Raw genomic sequence first — 24,001 nt, forward strand, 5'->3', positions numbered from 1 at the left:
CGCGCGTGTGATGAGTGGAAGACAGAGGACTGGAGCGTGGGGGAGTTGTGTGTGGCGCTCGTGTGTGTGTGTGTGTGTGTACGTGCGTGCGTGCGTGCGTGGGGTGTATGTTTGTGTGCGAGTGAGATCGATAAAGTAAGATTGAGAGAACGAGAAAGAGGAAAAGGAAAGAGGGCTGTCTTGGGTACATACACGCACATACGTGTGTGTGTGCGCGCACGCGCGCGTGTGTGTGTATGTGTGTGCATGTGTTGTACTGGTGCGTGTATGCGTATTGCGTGTTAGCTTGCACTGGCCACAGACGATAAACGGTGAGTGCTCCTTCAATCGACGTCTTCATTCTTCTGCACACACACACACACACACACACACACGCACGCACGCACGCACACACACACACACACACACACACACACACAACACACACACACACACACACCAATACAGCAACACACACACAGCGGTAAAAATAATGATCATTCCGTCTGTTTATTTAACCATGCACTCAATCTGAAACAATGCAATACACAGAACTGACATGGGCACATCCAACACACCGACTTTGCTAGTGTGTAGACCTAAAGAATACATAATGACGTCATGCCCTACTGACGTAAGCAGTCATCAATGGTGGGAGCTGGAGGTCTCGGGGAGAGGGGAGGGGGGGAGAATATATTCCAAGTAATACGTCATTTATTTACCAGTTTCATTCTTGTTAGATAGCGTTCCAACAGGCGTAACAATCAAAGAATTTAGTGTTCTACCCCCACCCCCACCCCTCCAATCTCCCCCCGAAGATAGCTGGAGAGAGAGAGAAAGAGAGACAGAATGTGAGAGAGAGAGAGAGAGAGAGAGAGAGAGAAAGAGAGAGAGAGAAAGAGAGAGAGAGTTAAAAAAAAAAACCCACTCTAGTAAAAATGAACTTCGTCTTGAAATCACTTTTCAACCAAGGTGTGTGTGTGTGTGTGTGTGTGTGTGTGTGTGTGTGCAAACGTGCGTCCCTGCGTGTGTGTGTGTGTGTGTGTGTGTGTGTGTGTGTGTGTGTGTGTGTCTACGCGTGTGTCAGTAACGGCGTGTGAGTTATTCCCTTTGTTTTCAATGAAGCAACTAAAACCAATCCGCGAACTCTTTGCTTTTGCTAACTGCGCTGATCACGAACACTATGCTAAGGGGATTTTTTTTTTTTTAATCAAACAAATAATCAAACAAATGAAATTTTACCACCTACGACTACTCCCCCAGCCCTGACTTCACTGCTCGCTAGTCTAGGAACAAACAAACGAACGAACAAGAACTACAATCCAAATATAATATGATACACATATCGCTGACGAAGGGGAAAAATATCAGTCAGCTCACAAGTTTTTCAGTTTCTGTGTTTGATGTCATTTTTTTTTTCTTTCGTTTTACAGCAAACCGTAAGCATCGCCCCAAACCAAAATACACATGGACTGAGAAAAATGAAACTAAAAAAAAAATAAAATAATAAAAAATGTAAAAATCAACAACAACAACAACACCCGAACCCCATACACGTGAAGGAAATGATTCACAAACCTGAAAAAGAAGAAAAATGCAAACAAAACTGAACGAAAAGAAACAACAGGAAGAAAAACTGACAAAGAAAATAACTGCGCATGGAGAGAGAGAGAGAGAGACAGACAGACAGACAGACAGAGAGTAAAAAGAACAAAACGAAAATGAAATAAGAAAAACAAAAGACGCGAGACTTGAGTGGTCAGTCATCAACTCATGTGTGCGTACGCAACGTTCTCCCTGTAACCCCCACCCCCTCCCCTCCCACCTCCCTCCCCTAAAGCGAGCAAGCAGTGATAACGCGAGTCTGCCAAAACAGAAAGTGACGTCAGCTACCCGATCCCCCCCCCCCCCTCCACCCCGTGTCGTAAGCCCCCTCCCTCCTCCCCCAGTCCCGTTCCTCTCCTCCTCCTCTTCTCTCTTGGCCCCTCTACAGTGTTGAGCAAACAGTCCCTTCAAGGTTCGTCGTGTATTTTTCCCACGTTGTGCACATACACACAGCAGCTGTCTTCCTCCTTCCTTCCTTCCTTCCTGCCTTCGTCAAAATAAGCCAGAAGAACAAAGCGGGCGAGTGTGCAGATATACAGGACACGTTATGTATATATATTAATGCAGGCATGCAAGTGATGCATGCGAACCTCTCTCTCTCTCTCTCTCTCTCTCACACACACACACACACACACACACACACACACACTGACACTCCCTCCCAACATTCTCTCTCTCTCTCTCTCTCTCTCTCTCTCATACACAAACGTATACTCATCACTGATGCATGTACGCGCGCGCGCACACACACACACACACACACACACACACACACACACACACTTCTTTGTACAAAATCACCGTATTGAGATACAATGAGATTTTTTTAACTATTTAAAAAAAAAAAAAAAAGGTATCAGAAAGCAACTACGGTAATTTAGCTCTCCTCCTCTTCCTGTAAACCTTACCGAGTCAGAAGTCAAACCATTGCATAGTTCCCAGCGATTCCCTTATTGCATTGTTTACATACAGACATACATACATGCATACATGCACAAACAAATGGATGGTGGGTGGTGGGGCAGGACTGATAAATATTTCTTTTGAAGGCACATGTCAACAGTTTTCGGTCTCACCAAGTCTCCTTCCCCCTTAATCAAGTTCGTTCATTCACTGACTTCTTTCTTTCTGTTCACTTCCTTGTTCTCTCATTCTCATCGTCGAACAGCACGAAAGCTGAATGAGAAAGGTGGACGACTGCGTCATCATGCATTGTCATCGTTATTTGTGCAGTGTACGTCAACTTGGGGGAGAGGGGTCACAAAACGGCATGACGTCATCGATTCCTGTCCGCAATATTCTGAATCGATGGTTTACACAATGGTAAACGTGCTCGCAGCCATGGTAGAAGTAGTTCTCATATAGAAAGCACAAAGGCAGATGAAAAAAGGAAAAAAAAAAAAAAAAGGAAAAAAGAGTATGGTCCCATGTTCACGTCCAAAGCGATACAGAGTTTCGTTTCAATGGCAACGGTTAGACTTTTGCTTTGTTGAATCCTGATCGTAGTTTTCACTCCAGGTTACATGCCTAATTCGTTGATAAATAAATAAATAAAAATGATAATAAGACTATGTTGCTTTCAAAAGTAACATAAGTACTAATCCACAGCTTCTGGTAAATGAGAAATAAACCCTGTTCCTACATCTTATGCACTTCATTCAAAGCCCATAATGACCACGAAGGCTAAACCATGGCTATACATACTTTGAATAAAAACAAGTAAATAGATAAATAAATAAATATGAAAAATTATCAATATAAATAACTAACTAAATAAATAAACAAATAAATAAATAAAGATGCGGGATGGATGAAGGATGACAAAACATCTTATAAACATGTTCCATCCTAACTGGCAAACTAATGTGCGGCACCAGAAACGTTCAAGTTTCAGACAGCGGGCTTGGAAATCAAGAGGACCAATCAGAGACAGCGTAGTAACAAAGCTGTACATAACCGTCACATGATAGTTCCAGGATCAGCGATATATTCGTGACACCAGGACACGGACTGTGATGTGATGCCACTGCGTTGCCCCTAAAAACAGCACGTGATAATTATACTGTCCTTCGAAACGTATTTAGTTTTGCTTCCTTCTCTAAAACCGGACTTGCGGGTCTGAAACCCCCAAAAAGAACGTGAATGGGGGAGCCCTGCTGGTTCGCAAGGATGGTTGCCAAAGGGGCCTACGGGGATAGATCCCGGAGTGTTTCACACACACACACAGATCATAGTTCTGCCTAAAAGCTTCTGTCTCAGGGTGTGTTGAGAAGGTCATCCTGATCATATAGCGTGTCCTACTCTGTCTTGTACATTACAGTTCTGACGATTAAAAAAAACTGTCATAGAAAGTGTCTTGGCCAACAATCCTGGCCATCCAACGTGCCCTTAGTCCTGGTGTTCTGGCTAGTTATACACAAGCACTAACCCTGACTGCATCCCACAAGCCATTTGCCGTATCCCCGGAGGTTTCCTGCACGTCAAACCACAGGAAGCCGTGACAACGACAATAACCACGGAGTGAAAGGCCATCTACCGTTGTGTTCCGTGAGAAAATCATTCTCGGTATAGTAACCAACAAGAACTTAATGTATCAATGACTGAAATCCCTGTGGGTACTACAGTAACCAACAAGAACTTAACGAATCAATGACTAACATCCCTGCGAATACTTCAGTGGCCACGTTAATCTCACGATTTTCTCGTCTTTCCCGTACAAGCCTTCAGACTTCACGACCCGGTGCTCTTTGAGTCCATCCAGCGAAGACCTTCTTTCCTCCTCTCTCCCTCCTCCCATCTGTGTTTGTCAGAACCAGCCGGCGGGAGTCCACCGTCACTCGTTCCAGAGGAGACCTTCGGACTCTGTGACAGTGCCCGAATGCGAAGCAAAACTGAAGACACTATCACACTGTCAGACGTGCTTGCTTTGGGAGTGTCGTTTACCGTTGTGTGTGTGTGTGTGTGTGTGTCACACAACCAGCACGTGCACAAAAGTCTGCAAAAGAGTATCAACCAACCACCAGTTCTTCCTTCAGTCTTTTGGCAAAACTGGGTTGACGACTCTCACCCTGGACGCCTTTCGCCGTTGAGAAAACGTTGTGTGTGTGTTGCAAGAGTAGTGGTAGTTGTAACACTGAGCACGTGGCGGAGACCTGTACACGTGGAGCAGGGAGGGAGGGGGTGCAGGGGGTGTGGGATGGAGGGAGATGGAAGGGGGAACGGGCAGTCAAAGGCCGGCATCACATGAAGCAGCAGAACTTTTTCCAGCCGGCCTTCTTGGGGCTGGTGCTGTGGCTGAGCGCGGCGCCCATGCCCGCTGTGGCGTCCCTGCTCTTGGACCGCTTCGACTTGCGCACGCTCTTGGAGCGCTGCAGCTCCGCCTCGGCCCACTGCAGCGAGGTGAGGATGCACGAGTCGAACACCTCCTTCAAGTTCTTCTGGGTCAAGGCAGAGCACTCCATGTAGTGGGCCCCCAGCTGGTGTGCCAGCTTGGCCGCTTCCTCCTCCGACACGGGCTTCTCCTTGTACTTGGCCAGCTCGATCAGCACCTTGACGTCGTTCCGGAGGTCGCTCTGCGTGCCCACCACCACCAGTGGGGCCCGGGGGCAGTGGTGACGGATCTCGGGCACCCACTTCTCCAGCACGTTGTGGAAGGAGGTGGGCGACACCACGCTGAAGCACAGCAGGAAGACGTCCGTGTTGGGGTAGCACAGGGGCCGTAAGGTGTCAAAGTCATCCTGAAACACACACAGCACCATACATTTTACTATAACTCATCACATGCCCTGCGAGTCCAAATCATCCTGAAATACACACAGCACAGTACTTTTAGTATTACTCATCACATGCCCTGCGTGTCCAAATCATCCTGAAATGCACACAGCACAATACTTTTAGTATTACTCATCACATGCCCTGCGTGTCCAAATCATCCTGAAATGCACACAGCACAATACTTTTAGTATTACTCATCACATGCCCTGCGAGTCCAAGTCTTCCTGAAATACACACAGCATAATACTTTTAGTATTACTCATCACATGCCCTGCGTGTCCAAATCATCCTGAAATACACACAGCACAATACTTTTAGTATAACTCATCCCATGCCCAGCCTGTCGAAGACAGCACAGTTCTGTCAGCGTAATTGATCCAATGCTTGACAGCGATATAAGCTATAGCTTTGCGTCGCTCTTCTCCTTATGTGTGCATGCATGATATATACAGTCTTTTTTTTCCTTTTTTTTTTCTTCTTTTTTTTTCCAGTACAATCCATCCCATCTTTGAGCGGGTTATAAGCTACTAATCCCAGAAAATGGAGTATGCTTGCCTACACGGCGGGGTAAAAACGGTCATACACGTAAAAAATCCACTCGAGTGACGGTGGGAGGTGCAGCCCACGAACGCAGAAGAAGAAGAACCACGTGAGCCTGTAAATTTTGGGAGAGGCATCCGCACACAGAGGTATAGCAATGGCAGAGAAAACATGGAGCAACAGTAACGACAGCGATCAGGTCTATCGTTCATGATCACTTTGTGCTCTGACTGGCAGCAGGAGCAACAACAATGATAATGATCGCATCATGATCAATGCTGTTGGTATCAACCATTACTGAACTGAATACGCTGGGAAGAAGAATGCTGCCCTGTCTGAACCGACTTCATTCCGATACGTCTCCTGGACTTCGAACGGACAGACACTCCATTACAATACAATACAATACAATACAGTACAATACAATACAATGTAAACGCAACAATACAATACAAAAGAATACAATGCAACGTAAACGGAACACAATACATTACGGCACTTATAGTCCCTCATAATGGGATATGTTTGTTGTTGTGTGTGTGTCTACATAAAATGGCTCCACCACCACCACAGACCCCAAACAGCCAGTCTAGAATCAACCAGTCACACTGGACGGCAGACAACAACAACAACAATAATAGCAGACAGACTCAAGACATCGAGAGCCAGACGGCCACACACAGGACCACCGCCCAGCACTGTAGCCAGCGGACAGCGAGGTCTGGAAAAGAGGGGGGCGGGGGGGGGGGGGCTAGGGGGAGAGACGATCAGGCAGTGAGGGATGGGGCAGCCAGACAAACACAACAGGTGACTGATTCCACGTGGGTGAGCGAGGACAATAGGGCGGGGGGAGGGAGGAGGGTGCGGGGGTGGGGGGGGAGGGGGGGGTCCTTCTCCCTCCCAGCTTTGACAGACAGCCTGGCCCTCCTCGGAGTTTAGGTTACGGATCAGTTTCCCCACCTGGTTACCCCCAGAACACTGAGACATACTGCCCCCACCCCCATCCCTACCCCCATCCCCATCTCCACTCCACCCCTCGCCAAGAGGAGGGGGCGTGGATACTGACATCCACTCAGACAGGGTGGAAGGAAGAAAGAAATGAAAAAAACAAATCCCAAAAAGTACCAGAGAATAAGACTCATAATTCAAAAGTACTCACAAAGTTGTCATAATTCAAAATGACTCACTAAGTTGATCACCTATGGATAAAGATTTCAGGTAGGGCGTTACAGTCTTCCGGTAATTTGCCCTCGCTAGTCTTGGAACAGGTTGTGGAACAAGAGGGGAAGAGAAGGAACGGAGCCAACAGGAAACGAGGTGTTAAAAGAATGACACCTTTTCTAAGTACAGCATTTGGTGGACACTCCCTCGTGACAAAAAGAGACACCGGCGGCATCACAAAACAGTCACGATAAGAATCAACAATAATACAACACCGGGGTTTTCCAGGCTCCAGACCCCACACGTCCACCCACCCACCCACACACACATTTCCTAGTAATGGCAATGCTTCCAGTCTGTGTGTTCTGTTGTCTCGACTCCTACTATCCTGCGCTAAGCCCTCCATCTTCTCCCTAAGTTTGCATGTGGGTGGGTGTTCCGGTTTGTCCTTTTCCCCACCCACTCCCCTTGTGTGTGTGTGTGTGTGTGTGAGAGAGAGAGAGAGAGAGAGAGAGATCCCCATCCCCACTTCACCCCTTTGTACTCCATCCAACCGTATCCAGGTGTGAGCAGGTAGGTCCTTGCTGGGTGTTTTTCTTCCCTGAACGACGTTCACGCTTCTTTAGCGTTGTGCACAAAAACTCTTATTGACCATGGCCAGTGCCCCCCCCACCCCACCCCACCCATCCTCCACCTCCTTCACAGCGCGAGCTAGTGTTGACAAAACGACAGCCTTGCCACAACAATGATGGTCTTGCCCCTCACACCCCGTCTTTTGTGCTGCTTCCTTTCATTCTCTTCATGGCTGGACCACAGAGAGTCGCACACACTGAGATCTTCCAGAAAATAAAAGAAAGGGGCTCTTCCATCGTTTCCTTTTGTATGTTTATTCTTCCTTCCTTTCTTTCTTTCTTTCTTTCTATCTAGCTGGAGACTAGGGAGTACCTCCAAACAGTGAGTTCTACCAGAAAAAAAAAAAGAGAGAGAAGAATAATAAAACAGAAAAGAAAAACGTTTTCCTTCCTTCGCCGTTTCTTTTTGTATCTGTTCAGCTTTCTACCTTCCCGACCGGACGACTATGCCGCAGAATGTCAGTTCTACCCTATTCTTCTTACATCAATACTTTTTTTTCCTTTCTTCATTCCCCCCAAGACATAGGCCACCTACCACCGTGTCCATCTATTATATAAATGTCTTCTTTCTTCCTTTCTTTCTTGCTGGACTACACAGTCGCCGACAGTTCTGCTATAAACGAAGGAAATGCATTTAAAAAGAAAATGGAGGGGGGGGGGGCGAAAACAAAAGGGGGCGGGAGACAAAGAAGTACAAGGGTTTTCCTTCTTTTATTCCCCCTGAATGGCTGGGCCACCTACCATGACGCTACAGGCCTACATGGTGCAGCAGTGAAGCCAACAGTACACTGACCAGCCTACGTCACTCCCTCCATTGCTATTCATTCGGATGGAATTCACACAGAGACTGAGAAAGAAGAAGAAAGAAAGAAAGAAAGAAAGCTTTGGGTTCTTCTAGCATGGAGAAAGGTACGTGTGTGGTCTTGCCGCTAGGCTTATTTGACAACTGAAGTGTGCTGTTGTTTTTTGTTGTTGTTGTTGTTTTTTTTTGTTTTTTTAAATACCGGTGAATCTGCTGCATGAATGGGGTAGTTGATTATTTCATTTATTTCTTCATTCATTTATTTATATATTTAGTCTAACCCTACTACCACTTTCACCGGTAGCGTTAGAAGCAGCCACGACAGCAGTGTTGTTACAGTTGTTGACACATATTCCCCGCTTCTGCTGTGTGGCCATAGCCTTCTGTTGGTGTTCCTGCTGCAACAGCTGCTGCCGATTTATTGCTCCTTGCAGTACAACAGACGATGACAACAGAACGCTATGACAAACATGAACATGACTTCGGACAAATAAACATCAACGCTGAAGGTATATAATGTTTTGCTACATCGGGGAAAAATCAACTGTAATTCAAACGAACCCAACTAAAAAAAAAAATTTGTGCGGGAGAAGTGTAATCCATACACACGAGTGGCATTGGACGTATGACGCTGAAATGGGATTCATCAGTTGTCAATGTACACATTCACACAACTCGGGTAAAAGAGTAGGACTATGTAGTATTCAGCGATTCCGATTAAAAATAACCGGTTGGACATGAGTTATTTCATGTTTTGCTTTGTCAGTTTATTAACTTTGCAAAAGTGTGTGCGTGTGTGTGACGGTGTGTTTTTGTTGTGTGTCATTGTGTGTGCGTTTGTATGTGTGTGTGTGTGTGTGTGTGTGTGTGTGGGTGTGTCTGTGTCTGTGCGTGTGCATGATGAGTGTGTGCGTGTTTCCATGTCTGCGCAAGTATATGTGTGTGTGTGTGCGCGCGTGCACGTAGGTACAAACAAAAAATCAAACACCACCACAGCCTTTTCTTTTCTTGGATTTACAATGACTGACGCACGACAAGTAACACACACACACACACACACACACACACACAGCACAGCACAGCACAACAGGGACACAGACACTGCACGTCCACCCAACGACTTGAACAAGGCCAGTGGACCACACCACAGGTAACACTGTTGCCGCTTTCTCACTTCAGTGGCCTTGAGGTGGTGAGGTTGGGATTTGTTCGGGAGAGGCAACGGACTCTCTCTTTAGGATTTTTAGTATGTATTATTAATGTGTGTTGTGTGGTTTGGTCTGTCTTTAGTTTTTGTCCTTTCTTGTTTTGTTCGCACTTCATCATTTTGGCTCTGTGTGTGTGTGTGTGTGTGTGTGTGTGTGTGTGTGTGTGTGTAAGTATGCGCGGTTTTTTTGTATTTGTTGTTGTTTGTTTGTTTGTTTGTTTTTTGCTAAAGTTGTTGCTGGTTTTGTTTGTTGCATGCTGCTGTTCCTGTTTTATTTTTAGTGTGTGTGTGTGTGTGCGCGCGCGCGTGTGCCGCCGTGTACTTATATGCATCCGTGTGTGCGTTGCGTACATGTGTGCGTACTTGTTGTGATGAGCACGTGCACGTGCGGGCACGTGCTCGCTGACAGAAAAAAGTGGTGGTCAAAGTGGGTCTACGTGCCATAATATGACGCCGACAGCCCGACCACAGCCGCTGATATTGACTGGTCAAATATTTGACAGCCCAAGGGGGCACAGGACAGCAATAAGTACCAAGGGACCAACACTTGTATGGGTTTGTTGAATCAGGGCTTAACCAGCCTGGCTTTATGATGTGGTATATCTCCGTTCACGCCTCGGTGTTGGGGAGTGGGCGGGAGATCAAAAGTGGCGTACGTTTGTGTGTGTGTGCGTGTGTGTGTGCGTGTGTGTGTGTGTGTGTGTGTGCGTGCGTGTGTGTGTGTGTGAGAGAGAGAGAGAGAGAGAGAGAGAGAGAGAGAGACAGGACACGTTTGCAGACTCTGTGGAGTGGATGTGAAAAGTGAAAGAGTGGATGTGAAAAGTGAAAGCCGACTCCAATCAGAACCAAAACAGAAGCGAAGCGGCAGGGAAACATGATTTAATAATTCTCTGTGGTCACGCCGTTTCATATGATCAGGGCAACAGCATTCAATCTTACACTACGCTGACTCCAGCTGTAAAATGTATAAAACACTGATTAAAACAGACAGCAGAGCGATACATTCTTTCTCTTGCAATACGAAATAGACCTCTGAATGGGGCATAGAAGGGGGAACTGGGTACTTTGATGATGACGACGATAATGATGATGATCATCATCATAACCATCATCATTAATAGTGATGATTATCAATATCGTTACTATTGTGGTTGTTATTTATCAGTCATTTGTATATCATTATTAACCCCCGAAAACGGAGTATGGCTGCCTACATGGCGGGGTAAAAACGATCATACACGTAAAAAGCCCACTCGTGTACATGTATGCGAGTGAACGTGGGAGTTGTAGCCCACGAAGAAGAGGATATCATTATTATACATAGATAATTATCCAGTATGACAATATGACTCCTCCAGCAATGAAAATGTCAGAACACTTGATTTAATATGGTCAGCTCTCATCTCAGAGATAGCCAGTCCACACGCACATACTACTCCAAGTGAGGGCTAGAGGGGCTGCCTAGACTTGACCCTACTAACCGACATACATAGCTGTAGGTGAGGAGATCTTCACCGGACACCGTGCCAGGGCCCGCAACCCTTGACGGCCATCCAGCCCCCTCCCCACCCTCTACTTGAGTCTCCCTGCAGGCCCTTCACCAAGGTCAAGTGGGGAGGGGTCTCTCTTCTTCACCTTGCTTGGTGGTTAAGATGGATAGCGTTTGTGTGCTTTGTTCGTCAAAGTCTTGTCTGATCTGTCTCTCTTTTTTAGGTATGAAGGTGATTTGTCACTAATAGACCTTGTTCGGTGATTGATGTTATGTATACTGAATGACACGGCACTGCGAAATGAGTGAGTGAGAACGAGAGAGAGAGAGAGTGTGTGTGTGTGTGTGTGTACGTGCGTGTGTGCATACACTTAATCGTCACAGATCTCTCTACCATCCAGGAAGCGTACCCCGTGTGGAAACCGTCGGTGTTTGGTGGTGCAACCAGCTTTTGCTACACTGCACAAACGAACGCGTCGTCACATCTCACGTCTTTCACTCTGTTGGCTCTGAAAAATGCCTGCACACTTCCAAACCAGTTACATGAGCACCCACGTCACGAAAAGTTACGTCAAATTCGTTTGGGTAACCCAAGTGAAATATTGTTGAAGACACTGCCAAAAAGTGGTACAATTTGCCAAAGTAGGGCATTACACTGTTAAACGAATTGAATGCTCAAGAGTGTGGTTTCATCGGAAGTTTGTTGGAGTGGGTGGTTATTCAGATCTCGAATCGTTTTTGACTCACTTGTGTAACTCACTTGTGTAAACAAAGTGAGTCTATGTTTTAACCCGGTGTTCGGTTGCCTGTGTGTATGTGTGTGTCTGTTTGTGTGTCTGTGTGTCCGTGGTAAACTTTAACATTGCCATTTTCTCTACAAATACTTTGTCAGTTGACACCAAATTTGCCATAAAAATAGCAAAAAAATTCAGTTCTTTCCAGTCATCTGGTTTAAAACAATATTGCACCTCTGGGATGGGCACAAAAAATATATTTTAAAAAAGCCAAATTATATGCAAACTGGATTTACTGTTAATTTTTTTAAAATTTATTCTCTAAACTTCGCACTTTGATCTGATATTCTGACACAGCAACAAGAGCTGTCATTTTTATCATTTTTTGTTCAAACAGGAACTTCTTTTGCTAAGCATGGAAGTTTTATTTATTTTACATGTCTTTGGTGCAGATAATAAAAAAGGGAAATTAATCTGTAATTAATGCTTGGGGGCTTAATTTGCTTTAAACTGATCTTTCTCATCTTAAACATTACATTTTGAAATTATACTCAATACATAAAAAGCTTGTGTGTTTTACTCTCAGTGTACAGGGCTTTCACTATGTTCATTCGCCCAAGTGGTCTTTTTCGGAAAATACTAAAATCAATACGACGAGTGGACTTTATAGATCTACTGGATGATACCTGTAGGTCATGGGCAAAAATCAATTGTGTACACATATTTGTACACATTCAAAGCGCGTGCTCATATTCTTCGCGAACGCGAACGACGCCATTTTGTTTCAAGTTGTTGACCTGCCCGTTCAATTCTATATTCAATCGACAATACACGATAACATGTGATGGAAAGTTGGAGAAGGAGACCGTTAAATATTTATTCAGAGAAAGATTTGTGAACGCCTCATCACTTACTGGATTATGCCCCAAACTGCCATAAAAATATCCACAGAATCAGTCGGAATTCACAGTTAAAAATAATAAACCATGACTGTGAATACCCTTGAGCTGATGAAACGTAAAAATTTCCAGTCTTGACTTTTCTCAAAATGAAGTCCTTTTAACTTCATACGACGTTTAGAAGTACTTGTACTTGGCTCTACATGTTATTAGTTTAACAAAATACTCAATTTTCATATCAACTTTAAAACTATAAAACTAGAATGAACATAAAAGAGAAATTAAATCGACTGTGTCAACCGGGTGTAACTAAACTTGTACATCTATCTAGATCCAAAGAAAACGGCTAAATGTTGCCGTGTGCTTGCGGCTCCTTTACCGCGGACTTAAAATGAATTTTAATTGCCCTTAAAGATTTTTTGAATGCCCAAGACACACCAGAATAATATGATTTAAACAGCGTTCTCACTGCGAATACCGCAATCGATTTATCGCCCTTTTAAAAAAGCATATTTAAATCTATATTTTTGAACGTCAGCTAAGGAGCCACGCTAGTGTAATGGGTAAGACAGTTTCTTCTCACCCGAACACGCGGGGTTCAAAACTGCCGTTAGGACTTCTTTTTTTTTTTTAACCCGAAGCTTTATAATAAATACAGAACACATTTTAACGATTAGATTTTTTTTTTTTTTAAGTGTATCACAAGTGAGCCTTGAAGGCCTTGCCTCTCTTGTTACACAAGTATTGAGATTTTAGGCATGGCCTGTTTTTCCAGTGTCACTGGAATGATGGTTTGTAGGACTGGGTGGTTATTTCAGATCTCGATTCAATTTTTGCTCAAGTATTGAGGTTTTAGGCAATTCAGATCTGGATTCAATTTTTGTTCAAGTATTGAGATTTTAGGCATGGCCAGTTCTTCCGATCTATCACTGGAATGATGGTGGACCCGATTTACGCTTGTGGTTAGAAAGAAAGAAATGCTCTGGGTAAACCAGTATGACTGATAAACCATGTGCACGATTGTTTTATGAGCCCTCCCATACTCAGACTGACTTACTTGAACGACCTATGGGCTAGCCACCCTCTCTTCTCAAACCTAGTAACCAGGGGGCCTCACCTTTCGGTGTGTAACCACAATGATCGTGTGCGGGTTGGTGTTGGTGTGTATGTGATTGCGCGCGCGCGCCCGTATATGTGTATGTGTGTGCCCGCGAGCGTGCGTGTGTATGTGTGTTTGATTGAGCGAGCGAACGAACGTGTCCGTACATCTGCGAATCTGTCAAAAGACAACCAAAAAGAAAAGCTCAAGATCGCAAAGACAGAAATACCAGCTGTCCATAGGTATTACAAGTCCCAGGTTACACCTCTCGGTACCGCAACCGACATATCCCTCCTCTCTCTTTCTCTACCCTGCGCACACGCGCATTTGTGCCAGAATGTATGCATATATATATATATATATATATATATATATATATGTCTTGTCTTTTCCTGTTATTCAGCTTTTTGTGATTATATATATATATTATATATATATATATATATATATCTCCACAATATATATATATATATATCCACAAAATATATCCACATATACATATATATCCACAAAAAGCTGAATAACAGAAAAAGACAAGACACGCAACACGCGCATTCCAACTCAAGTCCCAGCTTCAAACCCCTGCCGAACATATACACGGGGACAAGGCAAATTGCGAACGAACAAACAGGCCAACGACCTGTATATGCTCTGACAAACAGACATGAAGACAAACGGACAGCAGTAGCAGCAGTATATACCTGGTAAATGTCTTGCCAGTCTTGCAAGAAGAGAGGCATGCGGTGATGGGGTCTCAACACAACGAGACCCTAATCCCCCTTCTTTCTCTCCCGTGTTCAGCCACCGTGACGAAGGAGGGAGGGTTAGGGAGTGGGGGGATGAAGGGAAGGAGAGTGTGTGTGTGTGCAAGGGAGCTGTGGTGAGGAAGGTACAGGGGGTGCGGGGGTGGGGGGGACCTGAATGCAGCCAACCGTGCACATGTTTCACTTCGCTTCAAAAGCTGAGCTGACTGGCCGGCTGACTACCTTATGCTTAATCACCTGGGTGTCCGAGCTGGGGTCAGGATGTAGGAAGGTATGAGAGGTGGGTGGGGTGGGTGGACGGGAAGAAGGAGAGAGAGAGAGAGAGAGAGAGGGTGGGGGAGCAGAAACGGGATGGGGTGTGAGAGAGGTTAGAGCTGGGGGCGTGGCGCACGCTGTGGTTTCCCTTTTCTTTTCTTTTTTTACTTACAAATTCCTTCCCCTCCTGAGCTCTTTGCCACACAAAATGTTTTCTTTCGCGTGTTTGTTTACAAGTGCGTAAGAAATATTGGGTGTATGACACCAAACTTACCGTTTCCATACACTCTGGCATCATAAGTTTCTTGACAGAGAAACACGCGGTGTGTCTGTATGTGTGTGCGTGTCACTGCACACACTGAGAGGGAGACAGAGACACAGAGAGAGAGAGAGTGAGAGAGAGAGAGAGATGGGGGTGTAGGGAGGTGGGAATAGGAGGATACGAAAGCAGTAAAACAGAGACCGAGAGAAGAATGGGAGAAGGAAGAAAGGAAACCCGTGTTGATAATGTATACAGATCTAACTTCCTACTCTGCTTTTACATTGGGTCATGAAGCTATTTTCTTTTAACAGGTGGGTTTGGGTTTTTTCCCCTTCTTCTCTGAACGGCCTGTGATTTTGAATGAAAGCAGTTTCAATTGATCTGATTTGTCAACTCTGTCTTCATTTTGCCCTCCTATCTTCTTCTTCACAAGGTGATGATGATGATGATGAATATGACGATGATGACTACCATCATCATCAGAACTGATATCGTTATCATTACAATACATTTACCAGAACACATGAGTGCAAAAGAAAGCCCTCACTTTCTGTCCAATCAAATCAGGTCGCTCATTGCCCAACAGTCATAACGGGGCCATTATGGACGCCAGTCAGTCGTGTCCGACCATAAGAACAGCAGAGGATGCATATGCTGTCCATAAGAACAGCAGAGGATGTATATGCTGTCCTAACTATCTGGGCTAGGATTCGATTATAGAGGAGAATGCCTCGCCCAAGTCACATGCCCACTCTCTCGGCCGAGAGGGGTTTTGGACAGTCGGCGTTGGGATGGTTCCCAAAGGCCAACTAGCCCCCAAGGCTGCAGCACTAAGAGCCAGTGCAATCTTGACTCCAAGTTTGTAGAGTCTTAGTCCTCCATAAAAGACTAACCTGTAAATGACTTCCCACTTTATGTAATGGAAAAACAACTGATCATACAGTTCTCATTTTACTGTTGGCCCTAATGTAAGCTTTATACATATCAATCATACAGTTTTCACTTTACTGTTAGCCCTAATGTAAGCTTATAAATGTCAATATGTGATATAAGCTGAGCGTTGAAAACCGGTCAGTTCTTACAACCAGTGAGAGAGACCAAAATATAAAGCTCAATAATTGGGGGGGGAAGAAAAAAGAAAAAAACGTCAAAAACATCAATCCACCCACATTTCGTAGAGTCAGTGTGAACTATATAATTCAGTTAACAAGATATTTATCTCCTTCAGTCTTCCACATGGAGAAAACAACACAGTATCATGTCAGCCCCCGCCCCTCCCCCGCCCCCCTCTCTACCCTCCCCCCGCCCCACCCTCGACAGCACAAATAAATAAATAAATAAGGAATACCCCACAATTCTAATGCTAGGAACCGGATACTCCTAAGTGTGGTCAAAAACCGAAGAAGAGAAAGAAGAAGAAGAAGAAGATCTTTCTCAGCGACAAAGGCCGGGTGAAAGACCACGGGGGCGACAAGGTCAGGTCAGCCAGTGCCCGCTTGTCACACGGCCCTGTACGGAACACAAAGAGATCGCTGCTCCCCAAGCCACGCGGATTTGGGGGCTCGTGCTGCACGGTACAGGAAACAGGGGGCTGTCACGCAACAGGTCGTCGTCAGCCGGTGCAGCGGGAATGGATCGTAACAAGGAAGACGGGGGTCAGGGGCTGGAGGGGGTCAATGGGGGTCAGGAGCTGGGGGTGGGGTGATGAGGGGTCAGGGGCTGGTGGCGATGGGCGGGGATGGCTGGGGGGAAGGGAGGGGAGGGGTGGCAAGTCACTGGGAAGGAAGGTGGTTTCGTGGTTGCTTTCTGGTTGCCTGAGCTGGTTTGTTAGAAGAGACTTTGCTGCTTCGTCGCCGTTGTTTTTTTTTGTTTGTTTGTTTTTTATGTTTCTTGTTGTTTTTTCCTCTCCCCCCCCCCCTTTTTTTTTCGCTTTATGCAAGAGAGAATTAGAAGGGGGTAGGGTCAGATGAGGGGAGGGGGTGAAGGGAGGCAGGGAGCGGGTAGAGGAGCGAAGGTGGGTGTCAGAGGTAGGAGAAGGGTCAGGGGTAGGGAGAAGGGGGTTCTGAACAGTACCTTCCCAAACCCACTGACATTTCAACATTATCAAACAATGGCGTGCAGATCACTAGTAAATGGCGCTTTCACTTGATATAAATAACCACCACCACCCCTCCCCCAAAAGAAAAATTCTTGTTCCTTTCACAAACTTTTCACCAAATGATTCCTTGTGTCATTGCGTGTTCGTGAAGCGTGTGCCCTTCGAGTCTCCGTGTGTGTGTGTGTGTGTGCGTGTGTGCATGTCCGCAAAGAGACACACAGAGAGAGTGTGTGTGTGTGTGGTATGACAAACTTATCAGCACGCTACAAGTTTTTGTGAATGATGTTCCTATTTTCATGCAACAATGTTGCGTAACTGTGGACGTTTGCGCTGAAATTCAAACTTCTGTTTAAACACACACACACACACACACACACACACCACCACCACCACCACCACCACACCACACACACACACATTCTCCCTTGTCTGCACGCACGCTGGAACAAGGAAAGCTGTTCAGGCCCGGCGGCCAACAGTGTGGCTGCACCGGGAGTCGGTCGTTGACCGATTAGCCATGTCCGGTGATTACGTTCGCGCTTGAGAAACGAGGGGAGGGCGGGGGGGGGGGGGGATCTGAATTGGGATGCAAACGAGGTGGGTGGTGGGGGACTGGTGGAGCGACGTTACGAATCTGATGGACAAAGGTCGTGGTGGTGGTGGTGGAGGGGCAGTGTGTAGGGGGGGAGAGGGGGGGGGAGGGGGTTACGGTTCGGTACATCACGCTCCCAAGTGTGGGAGGCGGGGGATATGCTTCTGTGTGTGTGTGTGTGTGTGTGTGTGTGTGTGTTGCGCGCGCGTAAGCGCACGTGGGCGTCTGCGAATGAGTGCGCACGCGTGCGTGTGTGTGTTTTATTTATGACATGTTTTCTCAGGAAAAACGACACAATCACTTCTCACGTAAATCTCTTTTACCAGGCTGGATTAACTCTTCAATGGTAGCCACTAATCCCCTGGCTAATCCCCCTTTTCCTGTTCCCCGGTAGGCTAACATGTCACCTCGTTAACTTCCCTCAAAGACCGGCAGCGCTGTTCTTTCCTCGTGAAAACTTCCAACATCTACCTACACTCCACTGTGCGATCGGGGGAATAACAATACCAAAAAATCTCCCTGCCTTATGTCCCAGTCAGTCGAGTTACAGAATATGGTGGGATATGTTTGAGCACCTCTGCTCCCCCACCCACCCACCTCCAAACCCCCACCCAACCTATCCGCCCACAGCCCCGCTATTCACTACCCCCCTGTCCCCCATTTAGCACCCGGAGAAAAGTGCTATGGTAAGTAAGAAAGTTGGTACGGTAGTAGTGGAGAGGGAAGGGGTGGGGAGAGGGTACAAAGTCTCTGCTGTGAATGAAAGCTGAAGAATAGAGGGCGGTTCTTACAAAACCACAAAGCCGATAGAGTACATACACATCAAGGTAGAAAAAGACGGTCGGCAAGCCTTTGAAGTTCACGTACGGGTATGTAAGCTGATCAGTCATCAATACAGTCGGTCCATATAGGTGTGAGGTTCTTACTGTTCCCTCACCACAAACACGAACCTGACTTGTGTACCCGGGTTAGTGGAGGCCTGAGTAAGAAGGGGGGGTGTTTTAGCGACTAACAGAGGACCTGGTAACTTCGGTCTTGTAAGGTTTCTCTTTTTCTTCTCTCCCTCCCACTCCCGGTTCCGGGTGGGTCGACCATAAAATACCCGAGCTGGTTGACGTGACAAAGAAAATAATCTGATCGATAGTTTGTTGGTTGATTGATTCCGGTTTCCATTCACTCTATTCATAGGTGTGCGTGCTGGGTGATGATAACGACACGAATGGTGAGTGGTTGTTCTTAGTCGTAGGAAGGAGGGATCACGGGTTCATAGAGGGTGGGTGGATGGAACGCTTTTGCTTCACACACACACACACACACAATATCAATCTTAACGCGCATAATAATATATCCAATAGAATAACGAACAATTCAGCAACTTCAACAGCAAGGACAAGATATCAAACCTTCCTTTTCTTACTATGGATTTCCTTTTACCTTTCTCTGAAAATTTCAATGCATACGGCGTTTGTGTATGATCTGTGTGAGCGGAGAGAAAGGGAGTGGGTGTGTGGGTGAAAAGAAGAGGAAGTCACCCCGGCTATCAACGTGAAGGTTACTCAGGGTATAGCCTTTCACGTAACAAGAATAATAATGATGATAATGCACAGGTGTCCGCACGCTCAACCGTGGGATGAGATGGAGGAGGAGGAGAGGTAATGACAAGTTCAAGCTGACAACAACCCTGGAAATCCCATCATCATGTGTGTGGGACTCGACAATCTTTCCATCTACTCCCCCCAAACCCCCACACTGAACCCCCAGCACTCCGACCCCCGCATCTCACCTTCCCCCACCCCTAACCGATCTTCAACCCCTACATCCTGTCCCCCAACCTTGTCCCGTCCCAACACTCAAACAACATTCACACTGTGAACAGTGGAAGTGTTTCGTTTTGAGGTTGATTTTTTTTTTCTTCTCCGTTTTGAGAACCTTCCCAGTCTTCTTGTCCTGTCTGTCTTGTGTTGGTTCACTGCCACCAAGCCGCTGGGTTGGCTGGCTTGTTTTCCTCACCCGGATCTCTTGAGAATTGAAAGGTTTGGGGGAGTTCCGTGTCAGTGTGACTGTGTCGTGTTGTTTTGTGTGGTGTGTTGTTGCTGATAGGTGTTGTGCGCTCTTGTGATGTGTCGTGATTTGCTGTGTTGTTCTGTGTTGTGTTGTGTTGTGTTTGGCGTGTGTGTCAAAGTCAAACTCAACTTTTTTTTTCAAGATGGTAATTGAATAAGCAACGATTGCTTTTTTACATCAAGCCATCTGAAATAAAAAATGAAAAAAAAGAAAAGTGGGGAGATACATAGAAAAAAACCCACAAAAGTACTGAAAATCTGTGTGTGTGTGTGCGTGCGTGCGTGTGTGTGTGTGTGTGTGTGCGCGCGCGCGTGTGTGTGTGTGTGTGTGTGTGTGTGTGTGTAAGAGAGAAAGAGAGAGAGAGAGAGAGAGTGTGTGTGTGTGTGCGCGCGCGCGCGCAGCAGTAGCACCAGCTAGCAGTAGTAGATGTAGTACTGATTTCACCAACAGCTACAGCAAACTCATTGAAAACCTCCCAATTATCGCCACTTCAACAGTCAGTCCCTGCACCATATGCTGCACAGCGAAACGCGCCAAGAATATAACAATGTTGGTTTTCTCAGTCCTTCAACCACCTGTTTACCCACCCTAGTTACCTCGACGTATTCCATTCGGTTCCATTCAAACTTCTCTACATTTGTAAGGCCACAAACATTCAATGTCTTATCTGTGCACGCGCTGAGAACGTGAAAACGAAAAAAAAAACGGAACCCTCGTCCGGCCGGAGTAGCAGTTAGTGGCTGTTGCGGGTATTGAGCAGTTTCAGGGAGCAGAAATAAGGGCGGAGGGGGTGTATGAAAGAACGGGTGTTGCAGGGGGTGGGGGTGGGGGGTTGGGGAAGGAAGGGGGTGTGGCAAAGAGTAGGAAATATAATCGGCCAGAAGCAGTCCATTCACAATCGTCCCCCCCCCCCCACCCCCCCCCCCCCCCCCCCCCCCCCCCCCCCAAAAAAACCCGTCCCGCCACTTTCTTTAGAGTCTCTACTTGAGGGTGGATCAGTTGGTAGTGTGTTCTGCTGTGCTGGTCTATCAGTTCTACGTTTGTGTCGTTGGTTATTACACTCTTTTTCTTCTTCCACCTCCATCTCTGTTTCTTCTTCATCGTCTTCTTCCACCAGATACCGGGACGACTGGATCTCAATGCCCGCTACTAACTTGCCCATTCATACAGATTCACACACACGCGCACACAGTCTTCTCTCTCTCTCTTTCACACACACACACACACGAGAGAGAGACAGACAGACAGACAGACAGAGAGAAAGATTGACACTGAACGGTGGATATTTTAGGCCTTAGCCCACTCTCACAATCTGCATGTGTTATACAAATACTTTAAAGAAATAGACACTTAAACACACACACACACACACACACACACACACACACACACACACACACCTATCTTTCCACACACATACACACTTCGCTGGAAAGCTCTCCAAGGTAAACAAGGTGCTGACTGACTGTCTGACTATGAAGTCGGTTATCTGTCCAGCCGATCAGGCCACTGCAGATCATGCACTATCACGCACCCCGCACGCTCTATACCTACGTCCCACACCTAATTAGCCATATTCATTATGCCACGTGCGGTCGCGTGAGACCACGCAGTTAGTCATGGCACGGGTACCCCCTGGTGCCGTGTTTGTATCATCTTACCGCCGGGTGTGTGTGTACGTGTGGGTCCATTTCAGCCAGGGTAGGGGAGGTGAGGTGTCTAATTATATATATATATATATATATAGATAGATAGATAGATAGATAGATAGATAGATAGATAGCAGAAATGTATGCATAAGATAGATAGATAGTAGAAATGTGTGCATACCCCTCGGTCTTCGAAAACATTCTCATAATGTTTCTCAAAAATGAGAGGAAGAGAGAGGGACAGGGAGAGTGTGTGTGTTACGGTGGGGAGAGTTGGAGGGGGATCATTCATAGAAACTGAGAGAGAGAGCGAGAGAGATTTCTCTCTCTCTCTCCCCCCCTCTCTCTCTCTCTACATACACACACACACACCACACACATATATATATATATATATATATATAAAAATTATGTATATATTCTACTTCTTCATTACGATAACTACAACTAATAATAACACTGTCACTGCCGCCGCCGTTTCCTCTTCTGTTTCCTCTTCTTCCCTTTCACTCTTACTTTTCTTCTCGTTCTTCTGATATTTTTCTCTTCTTCTTCCCCCCGCCCCTCCCCCCCCCCCCTAACCCCCCTCCTCCTCTTACCCCTTTTATCTCCCACAGGCATTCGTTCCTGCAGGTGGGTGATGACGTTTACATTACGCTGCTGATCCGGCATCCACGCCCCGTTTTCGGAAGATAAGGGTGGAAAGAGGGCATGGTTGGGATAAGATGTAAACGGAAAAACAAAAAACAAAAACAAAAAACAAGACAAACGTAAGACATTTATTTCATGTGCGGGGAAGTCGGGGTTTATGGGAGTTGGGGGGAATTGAAACAGTTCGTATATTTTACACACATTAAACAGAGAAAACGAGTAATGTAACACACACACACACACACACACACACAGAAGCCCACCACTCGAGTAACAATCAAGCAAATATGAATTAACAAGTCCGTTCTTCCCCTGGCAATAGACAAAATTCTTTCTCCCAATAATACTAATAAATGGAATTGCGCGGTATGTACGTGTCATGCCTTTCAAGGTGTCCTCCTCCCACGGGGCCAGACAGAACAGGAAGTGAGTGGTGGGTAACGCACACGCTTTCGCGCCCACTTGCGATCTGGTATTGTAGGGGATATCCCTATTTTTTGTTTATTTATTAGCTGCTGTTCGTTCGTTCGTTCGTTCGTTCATTTGTTTGTTTTTATCTCCACCCTTCCGACAAATTTTTTTTAAAAACTATTAAAAAAAAAAAATTAAAAAAATCAAGCAAGCTGTCATCTCCAGTTACGTACGTCCTTTCTCAAACCCGGTTTGGCAACCTTCCCGTGTTCGCTCTCTCTCTCTCTCTCTCTCTCTCTGTGCCATTCATAAAAGTGGTGGTGTGATGCGCTTTTTCAAAGAGCTGACCAAATTTTTGGCGCATAAGAAAGAGAAGAAGAGGAAGAAAAGAAGAAAAAGAAAAAGAGATCGTGGAAAATTTCCACCCGACCAGTTCAGCTGTTGGGAGAGGGTTGTGGTTTGTGGTGGTAAGGATGGGGGTGAGGGAGCGGGTCGGGGGAGGAGTGGAAGGGGAGCATATCTGATTGGTGCAGAGGAAAGTACGTACACTGACGTCAAACATAGGATCACGTTACGACTGGCAACGTTCAGTGAATAGCTTCCCTTTTGCATCTGACCTCCCACCCTACTCCCAACCCCCTCCTGCCCCACCACCCGAAGCGTACATCCTAAAAATAAAAATAAAATATGTATAAAAAAAAAAAAAAAATAGCGTTCGCCGTACCTTGCTAGCTGATAGGAGCAACAAACTTCAATTTGTGGGCTGAAAAAAGAACAGAAAAGAAAAAAGCAGTGGCTGAGGATTTTTTTTTTTTTTCGATGTGGTGAGGATTTCACCAAAGACCCTCTATAATATATACGGCCTTTGCTTTCATTCATTCATACACACCCTCACATCCCTCTTCCTCGCCACGTCCCCCACCACCTCAGGTGTATACCCATCAATGACCGACACAGTCTAGGTGTATACCCATCAATGACCGACACAGTTCAGGTGTATACCCATCAATGACCGACACAGTCCAGGTGTATACCCATCAATGACCGACACAGTCCAGGTGTATACCCATCAAAGACCAACACAGTCCAGGTGTATACCCATCAATGACTGACACTGTCTAGGTGTATACCCATCAATGACTGACACAGTCTAGGTGTATACCCATCAATGACGGACACAGTCTAGGTGTATACCCATCAATGACCAACACAGTCTAGGTGTATACCCATCAATGACTGACACAGTACAGGTGTATACCCATCAATGACCGAGAGTTCAGGTGTATACCCATCAATGACCAACACAGTCTAGGTGTATACCCATCAATGACCGA

At 45.9% G+C, this 24,001-nt stretch overlaps 1 protein-coding gene across 1 annotated transcript in view; it reads right to left on the reverse strand.

The window, feature by feature from the left end:
* Positions 1 to 470: 470 nt before the first annotated feature.
* The window catches only part of LOC143295688 (cell division control protein 42 homolog), a 65,711-nt gene continuing 42,180 nt past the window's right edge, over positions 471 to 24,001 (reverse strand). The window contains exon 3 of the mRNA XM_076607309.1: positions 471 to 5,321. Coding sequence (XP_076463424.1) covers positions 4,824 to 5,321 — 498 coding nt within the window. The 3' untranslated portion in view covers positions 471 to 4,823. The remainder of the gene's footprint in view (positions 5,322 to 24,001) is intronic.

The sequence above is a fragment of the Babylonia areolata genome, chromosome 21 (assembly GCF_041734735.1).
Source record: "Babylonia areolata isolate BAREFJ2019XMU chromosome 21, ASM4173473v1, whole genome shotgun sequence".
In the NCBI taxonomy this organism is placed as follows: Eukaryota; Metazoa; Mollusca; class Gastropoda; order Neogastropoda; family Buccinidae; genus Babylonia; species Babylonia areolata.